Below are 16,689 nucleotides of genomic sequence, written 5' to 3'. Positions count from 1 at the left end.
AATTGCTTTACAATGGTGTGTTAGTTTCTGCTTTATAACAAAGTGAATCAGTTATACAAATACATATGTTCCCATATCTCTTCCCTCTTGCGTCTCCCTCCCTCCCTCCCTCCTTCCCTATCACTTAAATATTAATCTTCTGGTTGCATCCTTCCCTCTGGGATCAGGACTGTCACCAATAGTCTGAAAGCTCCGGAAGAACACTGTTTTTAAAAACACATATTTTTTCTCCTTCTCTATCGACTAAAAGCATCAATCTTTAAAAACATGCCACTTTTGGCAAACGATAAGTGAGGATATTTATACTGAGATCAGTCCTGGCAGGAACAGGAGATATTGTGACTCACGCAGAGCTGCAGAGTCAATTTAGGTCTGTCAGGCTTCTCAGCTTTTCAACACCTGCCTTGCACATGCCCTGCCTGCAAAAGGCTACTACAGTTGGAAAACCCTGTATATTCTCAACATTTGCTTTACATTGAAAAAAAATCAAATTACAAAATACAAACTTATGGTTACCAAAGGGGAAAGAGGTGGGGGAGGGATAAATTAGGAGTATGGGATTAACATATCCACGCAAGTATATATAAAACAGATAAACAACAATTCACTGTATAGCCTGGGGAACAAAATTCAGTATCTTGTAATAACCTACAGTGGAAAAGAATTAGAAGATATATATATAAACTGAATCACTTTGCTGTACACCTGAAACTAACATAATATTGTAAATCAACTATATTTCAATAAAAACCAAACCAAAACAACAACAACCACCAAAATACACCTCTTCTGGGAATTTGGGAACTGCCTCTTTTTTTTTTAATTGGAGTATAGTTGCTTTACAATGGTGTGTTAGTTTCTGCTGTAGACAAAATGAATCAGCTGTACGTATACATAACATCCCCTCCCTCTCGAGCCTCCCCCCCACCACCAACCCTCCATCCCACCCCTCGGGAATTGCCTCTTCAAGAAGGTTTGGATTTTGACGCGCCATCAAACTTATTAGAACTGCACCTATCCATACTAGAGGTGATTATATTCTGCAGTCAGACAGCATCGAGGGAACCTGACCTCTGAAATAAGAAAATGCAGTGATTCTCCTTCAGAATTTTCCCCATACCTCTGCTCAGCTTTAAATCTCTGGAATATTGAAAATAGTTTCTACCTTTAAAAAGATCATCACGGGCTTCCCTGGTGGCGCAGTGGTTGAGAGTCCGCCTGCCGATGCAGGGGACACGGGTTCGTGCCCTAGTCTGGGAAGATCACACATGCCACGGAGCGGCTGGGCCTGTGAGCCATGGCCGCTGAGCCTGCGTGTCCAGAGCCTGTGCTCTGCAACGGGAGAGGCCACAACAGTGAGAGGCCCGTGTACCGCAAAAAAAAAAAAAAAAAAAAGAATGAATAAATAAATAAAATTAAAAAAAAACAGATCATCACGTGGAACATTTGCATTGGCTTACCTTTTTCTTTGACAAAGTCCTTTTGCAACTCTGGGATCAGGAAACTATAAACCAACTCGGCAACGATCTCCTCTGACTGAAGCTGAGTTCGACTAAAAAGTAAAAAACAAATTAAACGAGTATTTCCTTTGTTGCCTTACTTGAGCTGCCGATTTATACTTGGATCCTCCTTGTTTGTGTAAGGAACTCCACTGCTCAAATCCCACCACTGCCTTTTCCTTAAGTGATCTGAAGTAGCACATTCCTGGTGAGTTTGGTTAACTCCATGGAAAATCCAAATTTGTCCTTCACTTAGCCTGCCTACCAGGACGGGAGTGTTAGAGATACAACTTACAAATGGAAGCCAGAAACTCTGCAGTGATGTCCAAGTAAAACTGGACATACTTAATCACATTGCTTTCATGCTTTGTGATATTCTAAAAGTAAGAAATATGAAAGTGCTCCAGACTGCAGAGGATAACTGAAAATTCTATTCCCGATGCTCTTACCATACAAAGGTACAGGCCTGCTGGCTGCTGCTAAAACAATGCATACTGAAGCATGAGTTATATATTTGTTTCTCCTTGGTGGTAAAATCTTAAGCTCTTGAAGAATACATATGAGTAACAGCAAAAGGCTGTCCATCCCACCATCTGTCCCCTTGGTACACACCGGCTTTCCATTTCATAAGCAATGTCATTGATTTCCTCAGCCATCTTCTCTATTTCTGCCCTGGCTTGTTCTTCTGCAGTATTCTCTTCAGTGTTCAGTATTATATCCTCCAGATAGGAAGTTACAGTACTTTGGTGAACTTTAATTACCTGCAAAACCCCAAAATACTCCAGTTACTCAGAATAGGAATGCTACCACTGTACACAAGAAAAATGCATGAATATTGGTTGACTTTTTTAGTACATCTACTTCATTCATCAGTAGTCCCCTCATTCATTATTCTTTTTTTTTTAAACTACAGATAGTCTGTTTCTAATCCACCTGTCTACCCACTCTGGGAAGCCCCTACCTATCTGGCTCATTTTAGAATTATGGGGTGGGCGATACAACACTGCAGAAGGATCATGGGCTTGAGTCAATAACCCTGTTTTGGATCCTGGCTTTGTTCTTACCAGCAGTGTAATTTGGTCAAGCTACCTAACTGTGGCAGAGACTAAGATGTATTACACAATGTCCTTTCTTTATTCCTCTTAAAGGATTCTTACAGGGAAAGACATAGCTTTTTTTTTTTCTCTCTTTTCATTTCTCATTTCATGGGGACAAAATGCAGGAGCACCAGTCATCTTAAACTGCCATGAGGGTCACACCCAAGGGACAGAAAAGCAGGAAGCTAGAAGGATCCTGGGTCTCTGGTGAATTTTTTTAACTATCTTCTCAGCCCTGGGCTGCTGCTTTTTAAAGCTTTCTTGAAAGGATATAGACTATACATTTAGAAAAGTGCAGAGCACATAAATGTCCAGTGCAATGAATGAGGGTCAAGCCACTGCTAGGATCCCAGAGGTCACTGTGAGTTCTACCTGACCACAGACCCTTCCCACGCTCATGAGTTTATGGTAAAGACTTCCTATTCTTTAGGGCTGTGCTCCCTAAGTTTGCAACCATAAATAATACAGTTTAGTTTTACCTGTTTTACAGATGGATACCAAGGAAGTATCACAAGCATCGAGGGTGTCATACTTAGTTTTGTATGCATTCTGTCTCAACAGATTTTGAGCTTTGGCGGAAGGGCACTTTTTATTTAATGTGTGTGTATTTCTTTGTGTCTGAGATAATGCTTGGGACTCAGTAACAACTCAGTACCTGCTTCTTGACTGGCACTGCAGCAGGACTCTGAATATGAAATGTTTACTGAATAGCTACCTGTAAAACACCAAGTCCATAACCTTGAATCCCTATGCTTTCCTTATGGGAGAGACCCAATGACCAGTTTAATACAGTTCAACCGAACAACCAACCAACCAACCAAAATATATTTTCTTAAAGTCTGTTATGTACAGAGGGCTATGCTGGTGCTGTAGAAGGCATGTGCCTGCTCCCATGGAGACCACAGACTTATTCAGGAAACAAGTCACACCTAGATGGAACGATTAGACAGTTGAGTCTTGTAATAGTTCAGAGGTGGAAAGTTTAATTTGGTTCACCTCTAGTAATAGACGTACTTGTGTGTTTACATATATCTTTATAAATGTGTATGTTTCTGGACACATTTGTGCTTGTAGGTGCGTAAGTGAATAAGGAAACGTATGGGTGGCTATATGTGTGTACCTCCCATCTCTGCTAATATTGTGCATGTGGGCTTATGTTTGTGAGTGTATCTTAACTTATAGATGTGCAAAAGTGTGTATGTGTTTAAAATATGAGTCTATGACTTTCTGTATCTATGTTTCTCAATATCTACATGTTTTTTTCTGGAAATTTACTCGTGTACATTTCTTGGTTTTGGTATATTTATGTGCAAGCATATTTATCTTTAAGAGGGTCATATGATGGGAGATAGGGAATTTAAATGATGCTGGGGTCCATAGATGGATACATTTTTTACATAAATGTTCCTTAAATCAGGCTGGAAGGGTCATCTTAACCCTTTCTTGCCCCTCCTAGACATGCTGACATTTCCTGGGATCATTCCCACTTAAGAGATACCTTCCTAGAAGCCTCTCACCAGCTTCTTCCTTTCCGTGTTTCTGAGTATAGTGGTTCCTCTGTCTCTTTCCTTTTATTCTCACTCCCAACTGGTTCTTCCCATCCCAGCTGGTTTTTCCTTAGTGATATTAGGTAGAGGATAGTAAATTCTGGTTTGCTAAAAATTTCTACATTTCAGCAACTTTTTTTTTTTTTGCAGTACGCAGGCCTCTCACTGTTGGGGCCTCTCCCGTTGCGAAGCACAGGCTCCAGACACGCAGGCTCAGCAGCCATGGCTCACGGGCCTAGCCGCTCCGCGGCATGTGGGATCTTTCCTGACCGGGGCACGAACCCGTGTCCTCTGCATCGGCAGGCGGACTCTCAACCACTGGACCACCAGGGAAGCCCTCAGTAACTCTTTTTAAGGAAAAATGTGTTAGGATGGTAGGAAGCTAGAATATGAATTATTATTATAGGCTGTATGACACTATAGTTAAAAAGCTTTAACCCAAACTTTTTAAAGCTGTATAGAGGATGGGAAGTCTGTTTAATTTTAATCAATTTCTTATCTGAAAAAACACATGCCAAATACTATTCAGGGGTCAATCCTAATTCCATGGGAATTGGGTAAATCCTTTGAATCCCAGATCAAATAAGAAGACCCCAACTTGACATAACATTTTTTTTTTTTTTTTTACTTGAGGAGCTCAAAACTATCCACATATATTAATACAATTCAGACAGCCTCTTAGATAGGAATTTTTTTAAGTTCCAGGTTGGCTCTTTCTGCCTTTCCCATGTGGCCCGCATCCGCACAAGGGAAACTCACACAGCCTTTGCCTTAGCATATTCTGGGTGTGCTGGCCGCCCATGCAGCCTCTTCTGTGCCCACCTCCCCTCAGCCTGCCCAGCTTCCTCCTCTCCATTCCGGGGGTGAGACGCCCTAACTGAAAGAATACACATCAAGCTCTCCAAGAAAGGGGAAGTACTCGTCGCCACCTCTGGTTGTGATTTTTGGGGGAATTAGTCACAGCACAGCTCCCTTTAAAGAAATCTTCCTCACAAATCCCCTCCCATTTTAACACTTGAGCTTTTGTATACTTGATGAGGGTGAGAGTGCTTTGAGGTATTACTGGTTCCTCAGATTTCCTCTGAGTTTGCATCTTGGTCACTTTGGAATTTCACATCTATTGGGTCTTGGTCAGAATTCGAATTTACCAGCCTGGCATTCCTAATTCCCAAGATTGTATCTTTAGTCAAAATCTCTCTTCGAAACTCTATCTTGTATATCCATCTGCTGAAATGCCACCTCCACTAAGATGTCTCAAACTTAATATAAGTCATTCATTCCACTCCTGCCCCTAAACCTATTACACCCTCAGCTTTCCCGCCTCAGTAAATAGAACCGTCACCTCCCCACTCACTGACACCGGAAACTGGACATCATACTTGACTTTACCCCATTTCTCACTCTGGCCTGAGTTACTTCATCAGTCTCCTTCCAGGTCTCCTTGTTTCCACCCTGTCCTCCCCTACAACCTGTTCACACAGCAAAGCAGAGTGACTTCTTCAAAATATGTCACCGGGCCCCATTTGTTTCCTTCATGAAACTTAACACATTTTCTGATCCTACACTTATTCGCATGTTATATAGGATTTAAGCACCAGGAGAGAAGGGGCCACACCTGGTTTTTCCCTCCAAAGTAGCCCCAGTGCCTTTGCACAGTGCTGGGCATACCATAGGAACTCAATACATTATTTGTTGAAGACAATGAAAAACAAAAAACGAAAGTCATTTCATATCATGAGTTTCCTGGCAACGTCCCCACTTGCCTCCTTAAATATCTGGTCCTCCTCCTGCAGGCGCCTCTCTTCCACCTGGCGCCGGCCACTCTCTTCGGCTTCACGCATCCTGCGCTGCCTCTCGGCCAACATGACCAGGGCGTGGACCCTCCTCTCCTCCTGCAGTCTCACCAGCTCTTTGGACAGGAAGTCAAACATGTCTGCCAGCACCCATCCTTCCAGTCCAGCCAAATGGTTTTCAATCAGTGACACCTTAAAAATAATAATGTAACTATGAGGATACAAATTCCACTAAGAATGGTGATTTATGAGGAGGGATGCTGGATTATCCTTGACAGTCACTTCACTTTCAGAATGCACTTAGTTTTTATTAGGAATATTATCTCCAGACTGGCCGCATCCCAAGGGTTTTACTAGGAAAACTTACGATACAAACTTAGACTTGAGAAAGTAGATTGCTCAGTCAGTCACTGACGGATGATCGTCTTCAAATTATAAAGGGGATTTAGCAAAACATTTGTTAGTGTCCACACAGAATTTTTTTTTTCTTTCAATTTTATCCAGAAGGTAAAGTGCTTGGGTCTCCCCAGACGTGAAGGGAAATGTCAAGATTTTTATTAAAAGATAATGTTGGAGTTCAAAAAAATAGAATCGCTTAAAAATTCACTCATGATACCTTTTAATTTTTCAATGCTTTGTCCTTTAACACAAGTTTGGGGAATTTTAAGATCTTCGGTAACATGAAAGTAGAAAACCTTAGTACTGTTTATTCATTTAAATAATTTCAAAGTCAGTAAGAACTATCTTTGAAACAGAGCAGGAAACAAGCCTACATGTCTGTGTAATCACTGAGGTAAAATAAGGGCTAGGGGCCTAGAGTTCTTGGCCAGGAGTAAGCCACAGTATCTATTTATGGATCTCTCTGTGCTGGCTTTGGCACCGGGGGAACAAAAGTGTTTGAGAAGATTGTACTGTGCTCCTGCTCCTATCCTCAGGGATAAGGGGAAAAGGCTCTTCTCCCAGGCACTTGCTGCTCTCACACTGACGGTTCTCCCTCAATATGAGAGAAGGAGAAAATGAGAGGATCGGCATTGCTGTAGGTACCCGTGGGGTGCCCACTCCCCCAGATGCCTGCATCTTACTGGTGTATCCAGGAACAGCTGAAGGCAAGCAGGGTGAGTTTGTGGCTATGTGACAGTTCTTCCCATTAATTCCTCCCTTAGCTCTTAGCTGTCATGATGTCTATCAAGTATTTATCCACTAAATGAGGTAGATGGGTTGAAAATCCTGGATTGTCTTAGCTGTAGCTGCTAAAGTCTATAATCAGAAACCAGAAGGGGCCAAGGAGGACATTTTTCCGTCCAGGTCCTGGGTATTCTGCTGCCAGGGCATTCTGCTCCCTATCTGAACAGAAGTGCAGCCCGTCTCCATCATTCCCAGGGCTCCGGGATGCCCAGATTTAGAGACTCCAGTGTCTGCATTCTCCTCTTCTTTCTCTGGTTCCTCTGCTGGGTCTCACAGTCTGTGGCTTTCTTCCTCCCTCCCTGCAAACCAGCTCCCATCACTCAGAGACCATCCCCAGTCCTGCTGTCATGTAAAAGGAATAAAGTGGTGCTCGTTTCCAGGCTGCTTAACGTTTGTGCCTAATTCACAGCACAAGAGTTACGTTTGTTACTAAAGGTAACAAACTTTACTGTTTGTTAACTTAACTGTTACTAAAGGTAACAGCTTCGCTGTAAGTTTACTTTCTTTTTGTTTGGCCGTACTGCGCGGCATGTGGGATCTTAGTTCCCCAACCAGGGATCGAACCCACGCCCCCCTGCATTGGAAGTGCGGAGTCTTAACCACTGCACCGCCAGGGAAGTCCCAAGTTTACTTTCTTGTAACACTAAACTCTGTGCAAATTGGTTCTTTTTCATTTTGACTCACAGATAAGTGGGACAGATAGTAAAAGTGTATCTACACTGTAGTCAACAACATTAAATACTATGTGTCTATAGACAAATGCCAGAAGAAAGTAGGAAACACATTTACAGTTGTCAGGTTAGAGCTGCAATTAGCAGCTATTGTCAGTCACACAGAGCTCAGACGACCCGGTGAAAGTCACAGAATATCATAGTAACATATTTAATATGCAGTTTAAGGAGTATGAGCTATGTACAGCTCCAAAACTCATAAATGAGTGTGGATAGTTTTTAAAATCTCATTTCTCACTTTTTTCTTATTGCTTTAATTACTTATTCATTCTGCTAAGCTCCCGCTGAAATATATTAGAGTCACCAAATATTTAAGAAAGATAGGAAGAGAAAACCTTTCAAAATTGTGGGGGTTTTTTCTTTTCGTTTTGCAAATAAAAAACTAAGAGCAGACTCAATTCAGGGAGGGCACAGCCCACTCAAATTCTGGACTGCAGCACCATTGATGAAAAATGCTGGGCTTGTGGGGGGGTGTTTCTTTTTCATCACGTCATTTATTGTTACTATAATGTTGCTTGTATAATAATAAAAACCAAGGGCGAAATGGGACAAGAAAAGGAAAGGAAAGGAAAGAACCTTGTGCTCGTGCAGGTTCCTCTGTCGCTGCAAGGCCAGGGTCACCTGCTTCTCGGCTTTCTTCACCAGCCTGTCCTCTTCTTGCAGTGCGTGGCTGGTGCGCAGCTCCTGGATCAACTCCAGTCGCTTCTCTTTTCCTTCAAACATCTGTGTCAAGTCAGATCAGAGAGAGCCTTTCAAATCAGCATCCGTTGTGCCAGGCACGAGGCCTCGCAGACAGTGACTTGTGAGGCACTTGTCAACAGAGGGTTCTGTTCTGCCTTTCGGGGCCACACAGCAGGTGTGTGCCACAGAGCTAGCGGTCAGCCCTCTTCTCTGCACCTTCAGCTGCTCAGGCAGAGAAGGAGCTTAGCTACAGGTTAGTTAGTTATCGACTCAGTTTCTTAAAATGCCTCTCAAAGACAAGGTGACAACTATAGGGTCATGTTAAGAAACTAGAGCCTTCTCCTCATTTCCTCTGCTCCTTCCCTAAGAAGCCTGGGGGTGGTATTTTTCATGGTCATATTTTCTTTTCCGAGAGATTTGCCCCTCATCTGGAATACAGGATCTGCTGTCTGAACTTAACTGCTGTGTTTCTCCCGGGGAAGTACTGGCAGGAGAATAGAGAATAATGCTGAACACAGGTTGCTCATCCAGCCTCCCTGAACTTACTCACCATAACTGAGTCTCTTAAGAGTTACAGCTGTCTGGGGAGAAAAACTGTTTCAGCTGAGGCTTTATATCAGTCCATTTTTAAACTGAAGCGTGAGCTTGCTCTAGTGCCACAAATAATCTGGCTAAAGCTTTTAGTCAGGAAGACCGGAGTTGAATTTGGCAGTTAACATAATCCCCCTCAGACTCATATTACTTGCCTGTAAAATGGGTAATTGATACAAAAAAAGAAAAAGAGCTGATATATGTAGAGCAAAGAATATATAATGTGACCATATGGTAAGAGTTCAAAATTGTAGTTATTACTTAGCTATTTCATTTATTATTCAGGTATTGATAGCTACATACAAACGCAGATAATTGTATTACAACTTTGTGGAAAATTAGAGAATCTGCTTGTGATGTTTAGGGTCAAAATTCAGGTATGAAAATTGCTGGATTTATCAATTCCAAGGAAGACATTAGCTTCACACTGCCTTGGGTACACTACAGCAAACAGCAGGCGGTCCTTTCTTGCCTTGTTACTGTGCCACTCGGGCAAACTATGGCAACTCAAGAGCACAGTACCATAGGACAGCAGGGTGCAAGAGGCAAGTCACCCCAAGGAACCAAGCACATATGCGTTCTGTAAATCTATTCTCAAAGGAGAAGAACAGGGCCAGTGGTTGTACCCTACACACCATGTTCTGAACGACTCTGCCCCGGAGTAACTTTTGAAGGTAGATCACAGCCATTTCTATATCTTCTTCTTCCTAAAAGAACAAAGGGAGAACCAAGCAGCTTGAGGACAGTAGCAGTCAGCATCAAATACTTTTTTGAAGATTTATATCAAGCAAAAGATTTATATCGAGCAAAAAGCTAGATGCCAGAAGGATTTAAAGAGAATAAAACATCATCCCTCTTTGAACTTATAGAACTTTAAATGTTACTTACTGTATTGTTAAAATGCATTGTTATTTTTCATTATAAATAAGTTATCATTAATAAATTACATCAGAAGCAAAAAATTCACCCACTGTCATGGTATCCTTACAAATTAAGCCATTTTCACTTTTTCTATATTCCTTTCCAGCAAAATCTTTCTTGAAGAAGTAAGTATTGCTAATAAATCCCTTTTGCAATAGTATTTTCATGTTTGATCATGCGTAGACAATGAATACAGCTGGTCTATATCAGAGTCGAAAATGAGGTGCTTTTCACAAGAATTTAGCTAAACTGGTAAAATAAGAACATAATGGATAAGATCAGCTATCTATAAAAATCACCTTAAATAAGTGTATGTCAAAAGCAGAAAGATCAGAGTCTGCAAATTTACTTAAAGCCCCTCTGAATGCAAAAGTAATCAACAGTGGAATCAATGGCATTAACACTCGTGAATGACAACGTGTTAACCACAGGCAGTGGTCGGCACAAAGTCTAGAAAAGGGGACACTGCCCAGAAGCACATCGTGTCCAGTCAGCGGGAGCATTCCAGTCCCTCCAGAGACATCAGAGCTATCGGAGGTGCTAGTGAGATCTCCCGTCAACTCCCCTCCCTCTGACAAAGCACAACAACCTTCTGTACAATTTGGCTTCTTGTGAGAACGGCCCTGTATTGGGAGATAACAAGCTGACCTCCCAAGAACAATATCCTGATATACCAGGCAGTTATATTTCTCTCCGTAAAGTGACAAATTTGCGTTGTGGCATCTCCAGCAGTTTCTTGTAGGTTTAGTCTGAGTCAGTCCTTTAAATCCAAACCAACTATGGAATGTTGACCAAACTGAGTCTGGGGCCCTGCAAAGGTGAGGTACGGCCCTGGTCAGGGTGAACTCTCTGAGCCAGTCTTGATGTCACCTCTGGTATTGCATTCCTCTCTAATTCCAGCTGTCGTCAGCCACTTCCTCATGTGGGAAGACAGTTACAGTAAATGATCATAATTCGATCTTCTTTTTTTTTTATTTGATGTACATCAGAATTACCTTCTGATGCCAATTTTTCTTGGGAAGATTTTCTTCTTTGTGTTTTTATTCTTGAAAAGGATTGACTTTAGATTTCATTTCATTTTGCTTGTTTTTGTGTGTGCATTTGAAACATAAGGATAAAGGCAACGTAAGTCAGATCTTGGGAAATGAACACTTACGTTAGGTTTGTTTTTAACCCAAACTATCTGAAGAATAAACAGCAATACTGAATTTAGCTTTTCACATAAAAGAACCTTCAAACTTACATTGGAATTCATCTCCAAAGTTGGAGTTGGAAGTCGAGGTTGAGGTATTGGCTTTCTTTGAAGAAAACGCAATGGTTTCTTTGCTTCGGGGCCCTTATTCTTCTTTTCCAACAGTGCCTGAAATAACACACCAGTGAGTGTCATTTCTTACCTTTGTATTTTTTTCCCACTACCAAATCTAGGCCACAGATCTGAATATCAGTCAGAAAGAATTTTCTCTATGGCCATGCTAGGACGGTTTGAGAAAGTCCAAACCAGGGTGCACCTATGATATTCCCATGCATAAGTTAACCACTGAACAAACATGAAACATATTCTAGGTGTATCCATTTTAATCAAAAGTTTTGGAGACTTTAAACATTTTTTTTTTTTTTGAGTTTTTGAAAGGTTCTGTCATGTGTATATGCAAGCAAAACCCCCAACTCCTACCGTTCCACATGAGCTAATTTGCTGTTTTAAATGACTGCCTGGGCAATAGAAAATTGTCCTGTGTAGTAAATGACTGAAATATTTAGTATGTTTTGTTGTTATGGGGGAACTAAGGGGCATTAAATGGCAATTATCTCAAAGTGAAGAGAGCTTTACTTTGGGCTTGAAATCCTACACATCAGGATTTTTGAATATGGTTCCTTGTGGAAGAGTGTATGTGTTTCTGTTTAAACATGCACTTTATTTTCTTACTTTTGATCATCAAAAATCCTGCCAAAATTACACATAAGATTTTGTTCATCAGTTCCATTTTCATATATAGCGGGATACTTTTTAACTTAAAAGTATCAAAAATTCTGATCTCTGTGATTTTAAAATCACACTTCCATTACTTTTTCATCACATAATTTTTATATTATTTTTTCCATAAAAACACAAATAAATGATAAAACACTTAAATAAGTGATAAAGCACTAAGCCAAGACTTGAAATTAATAAAAATATGAAAATTATGAGTAAAATTTGGAACCACATCCAATTATTGTGGTTGTAACAGAGCATCCGAGTTTCCTGAAAATAAATCTGATGGCAAATATATATAATAGCTCTATGATAATCCAAACTAATGAATCAACAGGAAGCAGCAGCAGTTTAAAAGTACAGTTTGCCCTTGAACAACATAGGTTTGAACTGCATGGATCCACTTATACATAGATTTTTTTTCAATAAATATATTAGAAAAATTTGGGGAGATTTTTGACAATTTTTAAAAACTTGCAGACAAACCACATAGCCCAGAAATATTGAAAAAGTTAGGTATGTCATGAATGCATAAAATATATGTAGATATTAGTCTATTTTATCATTTACTACCATAAAATACACAAAATCTATAAAAACTTAAAATTTATCAAAACTTATGCACATAAACACTTACAGACCAAACATGGTGTTATTCAAAGTCAAAAGAAATGTAAACATATGTAAAGATGCAGTGTTAAATCATAACTGCATAAAAGTAACTGTAGTAGATACTATACTACTGTAATAATTTCATGACTACCTTTTATTGCTTCTGCTGTGAGCTCAAGTGTTGCTAGTATCCACTTAAAATGTAGGGTGACACTAATCATCTATGAGTTCATCTCTCCAGTAAATTGCATGTCATGGTAACAAGTGGTCTCTAGCAGTTCTTGTATATTCTTCGTTGTGTTTAGTGCAATACTGTAAACACTGAGTAACACTATGGGAGCCATACGAAGTGCCACTAGTGACGGTGGGAGTGCTCCCAAGAAGCAGAGAAGAGTCGTGACATTACAAGAAAAAGTTGAATTCCTTGATATACACCGTAACTTGAGGCCTGCAGCTGCAGTTGCCCACCATTTCAAGATAAATGAATCCAGCGTAAGGACCATTGTGAAAAAAGACAAAGAAATTCATGAAGCCATCACTGTAGCTACACCAGCAGATGTGAAAACCTTGCGATCTTTGCAAAATACCTTTTTATCGCATGTTGAAAATGCAGCTTTCATGTGGGTGCAGGATGAAAGGCATACCTATAGACTGTAATATGATTCAAGAAAAAGTGAAGTCATTATAGGAGAACTTAAAGTAAAAGGATGGTGAAGGATCTAAAGCTGGAGAATTTAATGCCAGCAAAGGATGGTTTGATAGTTTTAGAAGGAGGTTTGGCTTAAAGCAAGATAACAGGAGAAGCAGCTTCTGCTGACCAACAGGCAGAAGATACGTTCCCAGACACCACTAAGAAAATCATTGAGGAGAAAGGATATCTGCCTGAACAGGATTTTTTGTTTTTGTTTTTTCTTTTTTTCAGTACGCGGGCCTCTCACTGTTGTGGCCTCTCCCGTTGCAGAGCACAGGCTCCGGACCCGCATGCTCGGTGGCCATGACTGACGGGCCCAGCCGCTCCACGGCACGTGGGATCCTCCCGGACCGGGGCACGAACCCGTATCCCCTGCATCAGCAGGCGGATTCTCAACCACTGCGCCACCAGGGAAGCCCCTGAACAGGTTTTTAATGCAGATAAAAGTACTGTGTTCTGAAGACATGTGGAAGTGTTTCCAATGATCACCTGGGTGACTACAGTGGTTTTGGCTCCACTAGATACACCAGAAATACATCTACACGTGGAACAACTCCTATGGAACACCTACTGAACGCTGGCAGAAGACCTCAGACCTCCGAAAAGGCAAGAAACTCCCCACGTACCTGGATAGGGCAAAAGAAAAAAAGAAAAAACAGAGACAAAAGAATAGGGATGGGACCTGCACCAGTGGGAGGGAGCTGTGAAGGAGGAAAGGTTTTCACACACTAGGAAGCCCCTTCGTGGGCGGAGACTGCGGGTGGCGGAGTGGGGGAGCTTTGGAGCCGCGGAGGAGAGCACAGCAACAGGGGTATGGAGGGCAAAGCGGAGAGATTCCCGCACAGAGGATCGGTGCCGACCAGCACTCACCAGCCCGAGAGGCTTGTCTGCTCACCCGCCGGGGCGGGCGGGGTTGCGAGCTGAGGCTCGGGCTTTGGTCGGAGCGCAGGGAGAGGACTGGGGTTGGCAGCGTGAACACAGCCTGAAGGGGTTAGTGCACCGCGGCTACCCGGGAGGGAGTCCGGGGAAAAGTCTGGACCTGCCGAAGAGGCAAGAGACTTTATCTTCCCTCTTTGTTTCCTGGTGCGCGAGGAGAGGGGATTAAGAGCCCTGCTTAAAGGAGCTCCAGAGACGGGCGCGAGCCACGGCTAAAAGTGCGGACCCCAGAGACGGGCAAGAGACACTGGGGCTGCTGCCGCCACCAGGAAGCCTGTGTGCAAGCACAGGTCACTATCCACACCTCCCTTCTGGGGAGCCTGTGCAGCCCGCCACTGCCAGGTTCCTGGGATCCAGGGACAACTTCCCCAGGAGAGCGCACAGCGGGCCTCAGGCTGGTGCAACGTCACGCCGGCCTCTGCCGCCACAGGCCCGCCCCGCACTCCGTGGCCCGCCCTCCCCCCCGGCCTGAGTGAGCCAGAACCCCCGAATCAGCAGCTCCTTTAACCCCGTCCTGTCTGAGCGAAAAAACAGACGCCCTCCGGCGACCTACATGCAGAGGCAGGGCCAAAGCCAGAGCTGAGCCCCTGGGAGCTGTGAGGACAAAGAAGAGAAAGGGAAATCTCTCCCAGCAGCCTCAGAAGCAGCGGATTAAATCTCCACAATCAACTTGATGTACCCTGCATCTGTGGAATACCTGAATAGACAACAAATCATCCCAAATTGAGGAGGTGGACTTTGAGAGCAAGATTTGGGATTTTTTCCTCCTTTTCCTCTTTTTCTGAGTGTGTATGTGTATGCTTCCGGGTGAGATTTTGTCTGTATAGCTTTGCTTCCACCATTTGTCATAGGGTTCTATCCGTCCGTCTTTTTTTTTTTCTTAATAGTTAATTTTAAAAACTTTATTTTATTTTACTTTATCTTCTTTCTTTCTTTCTTCCCCTCCTTTAGACAACGAATCATCCCAAATTCAGGAGGTGGACTTTGAGAGCAAGATTTATGATTTTTTTCCCCTTTTCCTCTTTTTGTGAGTGTGTATGTGTATGCTTCTGTATAAGATTTTGTCTGCATATCTTTGCTTCCACCATTTGTCCTAAGGTTCTATCCGTCCATTTTTTTTTTTTAGTTTTTTAAAATTATTTTTTAATTTAATAACTTTATTATATTTTACTTTATTTTACTTTATCTTCTTTCTTTCTTTTTTCCTTCCTTCCTTCCTCCCACCGTCCCTCCCTCCCTCCTTTCTTTCCTTCTTTCCTTCTTTCTTTTTTCTTCCTTCCTTCCTTCCTTCCTTCCTTTCTTTCTTCCTACTTCTACTAATTCTTTCTCTCTACTTTTTCTCCCTTTTATTCTGAGCTGTGTGGATGAAAGGCTCTTGGTGCTGCAGCCAGGAGTCAGTGCCTCTGAGGTGGGAGACCCAACTTCAGGACACTGGTCCACAAGAGACCTCCCAGCTCCAAATAATATCAAATGGCAAAAATCTCCCAGAGATCTCCATCTCAACGCCAGCACCCAGCTTCACTCAACGACCAGCAAGCTACAGTCCTGGACACCCTATACCAAACAACTAGCAAAACAGGAACACAACCCCACCCATTAGCAGAGAGGCTGCCTAAAATCATTATAAGTCCACAGACACCCCAAAACACACCAACAGACGTGGACCTGCCCACCAGACAGACAAGATATAGCCTCATCCACCAGAACACAGGAACTAGTCCTCTCCACCAGGAAGCCTACACAACCTACTAAACCAACCTTAGCCACTGGGGACAGACACCAAAAACAACAGGAACTACGAACCTGCAGCCTGCAAAAAGGAGACCCCAAACACAGTAAGATAAGCAAAATGAGAAGACAGAAGAACACACCGTAGATGAAGGAGCAAGATAAAAACCCACCAGACCTAACAAATGAAGAGGAAATAGGCAGTCTACCTGAAAAAGAATTCAGAATAATGATAGTAAAGATGATCCAAAATCTTGGAAATAGAATAGAAAAAATGCAAGAAACATTTAACAAGGACCTAGAAGAACTAAAGATGAAACAAACAACGATGAACAACACAATAAATGAAATGAAAAATACTCTAGATGGGATCAATAGCAGAATAACTGAGGCAGAAGAACGGATAAGTGACCTGGAAGATAAAACAGTGGAAATAACTACTGCAGAGCAGAATAAAGAGAAAAGAATGCAAAGAACTGAGGACAGTCTCAGAGACCTCTGGGACAACATTAAACCCACCAACATTCAAATTATAGGAGTCCCAGAAGAAGAAGAGAAAAAGAAAGGGACTGAGAAAATATTTGAAGAGATTATAGTTGAAAACTTCCCTAATATGGGAAAGGAAATAGTCAATCAAGTCCAGGAAGCACAGAGAGTCCCATACACGATAAATCCAAGGAGAAATATGCCAAGACACATATTAAT

At 42.0% G+C, this 16,689-nt stretch overlaps 1 protein-coding gene across 1 annotated transcript in view; it reads right to left on the bottom strand.

Moving 5' to 3' along the window:
- Nucleotides 1-16,689, bottom strand: part of CFAP91 (cilia and flagella associated protein 91) — a 146,687-nt gene that overhangs the window by 39,813 nt on the left and 90,185 nt on the right. Inside the window, exons 11-16 of the mRNA XM_060009902.1 lie at nucleotides 11,289-11,405; nucleotides 9,760-9,831; nucleotides 8,429-8,575; nucleotides 5,907-6,128; nucleotides 2,112-2,260; nucleotides 1,461-1,552 (exon numbers count right to left, since the gene is read on the bottom strand). Of these exons, the coding sequence (XP_059865885.1) occupies nucleotides 1,461-1,552; nucleotides 2,112-2,260; nucleotides 5,907-6,128; nucleotides 8,429-8,575; nucleotides 9,760-9,831; nucleotides 11,289-11,405 (799 nt within the window). The remainder of the gene's footprint in view (nucleotides 1-1,460; nucleotides 1,553-2,111; nucleotides 2,261-5,906; nucleotides 6,129-8,428; nucleotides 8,576-9,759; nucleotides 9,832-11,288; nucleotides 11,406-16,689) is intronic.

This window comes from Delphinus delphis, chromosome 4, assembly GCF_949987515.2.
Source record: "Delphinus delphis chromosome 4, mDelDel1.2, whole genome shotgun sequence".
Classification (NCBI taxonomy): Eukaryota; Metazoa; Chordata; class Mammalia; order Artiodactyla; family Delphinidae; genus Delphinus; species Delphinus delphis.
The sequence above is the reverse complement of the archived record's forward strand: the minus strand, read 5'-3'. Positions and strand labels throughout refer to the sequence as shown.